The 5126-nt window shown below is 40.4% G+C and overlaps 1 protein-coding gene across 1 annotated transcript; it reads left to right on the top strand.

Annotated features, from left to right (window-relative positions):
* Positions 1-3811: 3811 nt before the first annotated feature.
* On the top strand, positions 3812-4363 carry LOC148035846 (pathogenesis-related protein 5-like). The gene has a single exon (XM_087678849.1). It carries the CDS (start codon positions 3812-3814, stop codon positions 4361-4363), a length of 552 nt encoding a protein of 183 aa, XP_087534975.1.
* Positions 4364-5126: the final 763 nt, after the last annotated feature.

Here is a 5126-nt window from a genome sequence, read left to right as displayed (position 1 = left end):
AGGTTCATATGAGGTTTTGCATATGTTGCATCTCCTCTACATGATCTTACTAAGAAGCGAATGCCTTTTTGTTGGGGATCAAGGAAACCACATGTCTTTGAAAGAATTAAGTTTCTTGTGACTCAAGAACTAATTCTCATTGTTCTTGATCTTCAAAAAACTTTTGAAGTTCATTGTGATGCTTCTGGGAATCACATTCGAGCTATGCTTAACCAAGAGCACCATGCAATAGCATTTGAAAGTCGATGCCTCAAGGATCATGAGCTACATGCTCTAGTATATGAGAAAGAGCTTATGGAAGTGGTACATGCTCTTCAAGTATGGAAACATTATTTACTTGGTGCAATTTTTAAAATTAAAACAGATCACCAAAGTCTAAGATACTTCCTCACTCAGAAGAAGCTCTCAGAGAAACAAATGCATTAGGAAAATTTCTTATCTATGTTTCATTTTCAAATCCTTCACATATCTGGAATTAAGAATGTGGTAGTAGATGCTCTATCACGATAACCTCGAGTGAATGCAATCACAACTATTTACCATAACGAGTTCATGGATTTACCCAAAATGTATATAGCTGATTCCAACTTCTCAACCACATGGGATCAGCTTAGTCGATTACACCTTACTCGATTTGAGATGGTTATTGTTATCATCATCAAGCAATTTGTGTAGCATTACCATTGCGACACAAGGTAACGAATGAAGCACATGCATCTCCATATGCTGGACATAGGGGTATTCTACCTACTACTTGAGCATTGGAAATATATTTCTTTTGGCCCACTCTTAGAACTGATATTGAAAGATATGTCCGTGAGTGCAAGATATACCAAAAAGTAAAGTATGATAGGCATAAACCATGTGGTCTACTGAAGCCATTACCTATTCCCAATAAGCCTTGGGAAAGTATAGCCCTGGACTTTATCATGGAGCTTCGTCGCACATAAGCAGGCAACGATGCAATCTCGACTATCATTGATAGATTCAGTAAGCAAGCTCACTTTATACCTGTGCAAAAGACAATCAAAGCCGATCATATGGCCAAGCTATTCATTGCTCATATTTTCAAGCATCATGGCATACCTAAGTCCATTATAAGTGATGGAGATCCCCGCATGACCAGCCTTTTTTGGCGAGCTCTCTTTGAGAACGTCAGGACAAAGTTAAACAGTTTTCATCCTCTTATCATCCTCAAATGGATGGGCAGAGTGAAGGTGCTAATTCTTCTATTGTAGACCTTTTAAAATCCTATGTCTCTGATAATCAAAGAGAATGGGAAAAGTATTTTCCTTTCGTAGAGTTTGCATGCAATAATATGGTGCACTCTACTACTGGTAAGGCACCCTTTGAGATCATCTATGGTAAGCCTCATTTACCACCCATTCTTCTTACAAAGGATAAGATCTTTACAGAAGATGAGTTTGTTAGAGACATTGATACAACTTTCACTCAAGTAAAAGTTGCTATCCAAAGGACACAAGAGAAGCATTCTTCATACAAGAGAACCTCCAATGGAACCAATCAAGGAAGATTTACCTGACATAGAAGAAATAGAAGAGTTCCATGTGCCTGAAAGAATTTTACACCATCAGGACAATACTCTAAGGTCAGGCAAGGTATTACGGAAGTATCTAGTTAAGTTTAATAATTATCCCCGATTGGATGCTCAATTTATTACTAAGAGAGAACTAGAAGACTTTCTAGATCTTCTTAAGGACTATGTATCCCCTCTACAGTTGATGTCAACTGTTTAAAAGCCAGAGGGATGTCACTAAATTGATTGCTTATTGTGCATTCTCTATTTAAAAAAATTATGTCAATAAATTAATGACTCACTTTTCTTTAAGTGTTCATGATGATCTAGCATGGCCATGAGACCATTTAGAGACAAGTATTCCTAGTGCATCACTTAATGGGGTGATCAGAGCACTGTGACAGGGATATCTGGTACATGCAATACAAGTTATGAAGGGGAAAAGAAGTGTCTGCCAAGTGTAAGAGTGTACATAAGAACCAAGGAGTTACACATGAATGAAGATGGATTAAGTTCTAAGAAGAGGGAGTGCGTTGGCATTGTATTCATGTATTAATGTGTGCATTTGGGGACGCCTGGAAACGTTTACTTGTGTGTAATGAGCATTGCATTCATTTGGGATCATCCTCTCCCTTACAAGTCAAGGTTTAAGGTCTTTTCTTTCATTAACAAAGAGGAGAGAGGTAATTCTCTCACTAAGAAAGAAGAGAGATATGGTCCTCTAGAAGTGAGGAGAGAAGTGGTTTTCTCTTTCGAAGGTCTAAAATGACATAATATTTTGTGTGGAATGCAATCTTAAGGTTGAGGCCTAAGGCAATCTCATGAACTCTCCTTAAGATGGTTGCATGGACCACAAGCTAAGGTAGAAGACACTAAAGAGGGAGACTTGGAAGTAAGTATAAGTGAATCAAAAGGTTTTGGCTAGGATGGTGGATGATACACACTATCTTAGACTATAAAACTTGTGCTTTATAATCTAGATCACAGTTTGGAAGCTTTGAGTTACCATATGTTGTATACAGACCAAGATTTGACTTCGAAAACTCTATCTATTCTCATGTGCATATTAATAAATACAAAGAATAGTACTGTTTGGCCTTTCAATATTTTGTAATCTCAACTATGTTATTGCGTGTAATCTTTTATAGTTTGTGGATTTGATTCATGCCAATAATATCCATTGGGGATACAAAAGGGGCAAAAAATAAAAAAGACAACCCTGGAGATCTATTCGTTGCAAAACGATGTCTCTAGATACACATTGCATGTTTATAATCACGTTAAAGCTCAGTGACAATTGGAGTCCGAGTGCATGTATCTTCATGTTTTAATAATCGTGAAAATAGCGTTAAGGCAACCGATTAAAAGTGTGGGTAAACTCGTGTTTCTTTTGATAAGGTGTTTCACCATGTTAGATGTGGTCGTAACCTTTTCTTTACTATCAAAAGAAATGCATTTGCGAGGTCCTCTACTGGGTAATCCCTTATAGTGTAGTTTGATTTCTTTCGTTGTCTTTAAAATGAACATGATATCTACTTATGATATCCAAACTTTGGTTAGAGTGTTATAGAAGCACTTCATGATTTGATTGACAAAACTTATGAAATCCAAAACTCTTTTCGTATGTCTTTAAAACTTGAGTTAAATTGGAATGCTTACAAGCAACCCTTGATTGAAGTGAGAAAACTTACATAAAGGCAGTATATTAGTCATCATTATATCAGATTTGACTTCACTGAGATTTGACTTACACTCTGTATGTAACGTGAGAAAGTCGTATGGAAGTAATAGCTTAGTTAAATCGTTAAACTCCATTGAAGAAGGGCATTTAGTTCAGGTGTAGTGTTAGCGACAAAATTGTCCCCGTCTTCCGATGAATTTAAGCCTTCTCTTCCGAGGAGGAGTCATGAATTAATCGACAGATCGACGGTTCCCGAAGGTGGTTGAATTTGAACGCCCCACGGAAGTAGTTTTGCTTGGAAGATTAATGGGATATTAACGATGATTAGAGGCGGTGATCATCCTTCTATATAAAGTCCAATCAAGACCTCGATACAGACCAGACTATAGTCTTCCCTCAGAGACTAGAGTAGTACTGCCGCTTTTGCATAATATATAGGCCGCAATATCAGAAAGATCGATCAGCGAATTCAGTAATATTACGAACTATTATCAAGAAAATATACTATGGCCGCTGGTGCAAGCTGCAGCTGCTGCAGGCCGTCGTCACTACTCGGATTACTTACATGCTATAATTGGATGGTCGTCACGACAATGGTACTCTGCACGAGTACTAGGAGCAGTACGGGGTTATATCATGTGGCCGTGTCGGCCACTTCCTTCAAGGTGGTAAACCATTGCCGCAATACCCTGGACGTGCAAGTGCGCGAGAACGCCGGGGGTCCGTCCATCGGAACCACAGGCTTCTCCCTGGCGCCCGGCGCCTCCAAGTCCCTGAGCCCACCCGATGGCTGGTCGGGAAACTTCGGGACGGGCACGCCGAGCCTCCTGGCCGAGTTCACCATCGACAAACCTGTGGGCAGCGATTTCTACGACGTGAGCGCCGTGGACGGCTTCATGCTCAACGTGGGGCTGAGCATCTCAGGCAACGGGGCGAGCGTCTCCTGCAGCGCCGCGGCGTCCATCTGCGCCTCCGAGGACGTCAGAGGCAGCAGATGCGTGAGCCCCAACCGCGACGACCCCAACACTAGCTACGTCAAGAACGTCGACGCCTCCTGCCCGGATGCCTACAGCTGGTCCAAAGACAACAACGCCGTCCGCAAAACGCCCACGGGGGGGCGCTTCACCATCACCTTTTGCCCCTGAATATCATCTCGATTCTCAATCTAGAATAAAACCTACTTCTGCCGAATCTAGATCATGCATGTATGTCATGACTACTTGATTTCCATTCTCGAAATGGCATGTATGAATACCCACAAGTAATTCGAGGTTATCTTCTAAATGCATGTTCGAGAACGATGGTTTAATCGTATCCGAAGCGTAAGCTCTTACCATTGCATTAATGATTTGGCTCAGCATTAACGCACCAATATAATTGAGTGCTCATAAGTGAACTCTAGCCACACACGCAGAGTTGTTGCTAACCTTCCTCTGTAGATTATAGAAATTATCAATGGTGGAACTAGTTTTGCTTCATTTGTCTACCCGACCATGCATTACTATTCAACTTTCCTTTGAAAATCAAAGTAGAAATCCTTAGGTTGAGAGAAAGAGACCCGTAGAAAAGGCTCTTATAGAAACTAGCAAAAATATCATCAGTTCTAGCAACATCATCAAGCTAGAATGAATAAGAGTAGCAACATGTAGGTAACTTTGCAGCTGCATTCAACCACTGATTTGATGACATCTTATGTTTGAGTATGATGTGACTAGCCACAAATTGGTGAGGAAGGGAGTAGCTACTAATTTGGTTAAACCTAAGAGTGTAGCTAGAAGGGCTATTAAAAAGAAGCTAAGAGAAAATGGATTGCCCCTCATGCTTCTCATGTCTCAACTCCAATGAGGTCATAAGGTATATCCGTTCCCTACAAGCTCAAATGGTGAGCTTCAAGAGCCAAGTAAAGTT

This window comes from Lygodium microphyllum, chromosome 5, assembly GCF_053477565.2.
Source record: "Lygodium microphyllum isolate KBCC chromosome 5, Lygodium_microphyllum_v1.1.10, whole genome shotgun sequence".
Lineage (NCBI taxonomy): Eukaryota > Viridiplantae > Streptophyta > Polypodiopsida > Schizaeales > Lygodiaceae > Lygodium > Lygodium microphyllum.
Note: the sequence above shows the minus strand (reverse complement) of the source record. Positions and strands in the feature narration are given on the sequence as shown.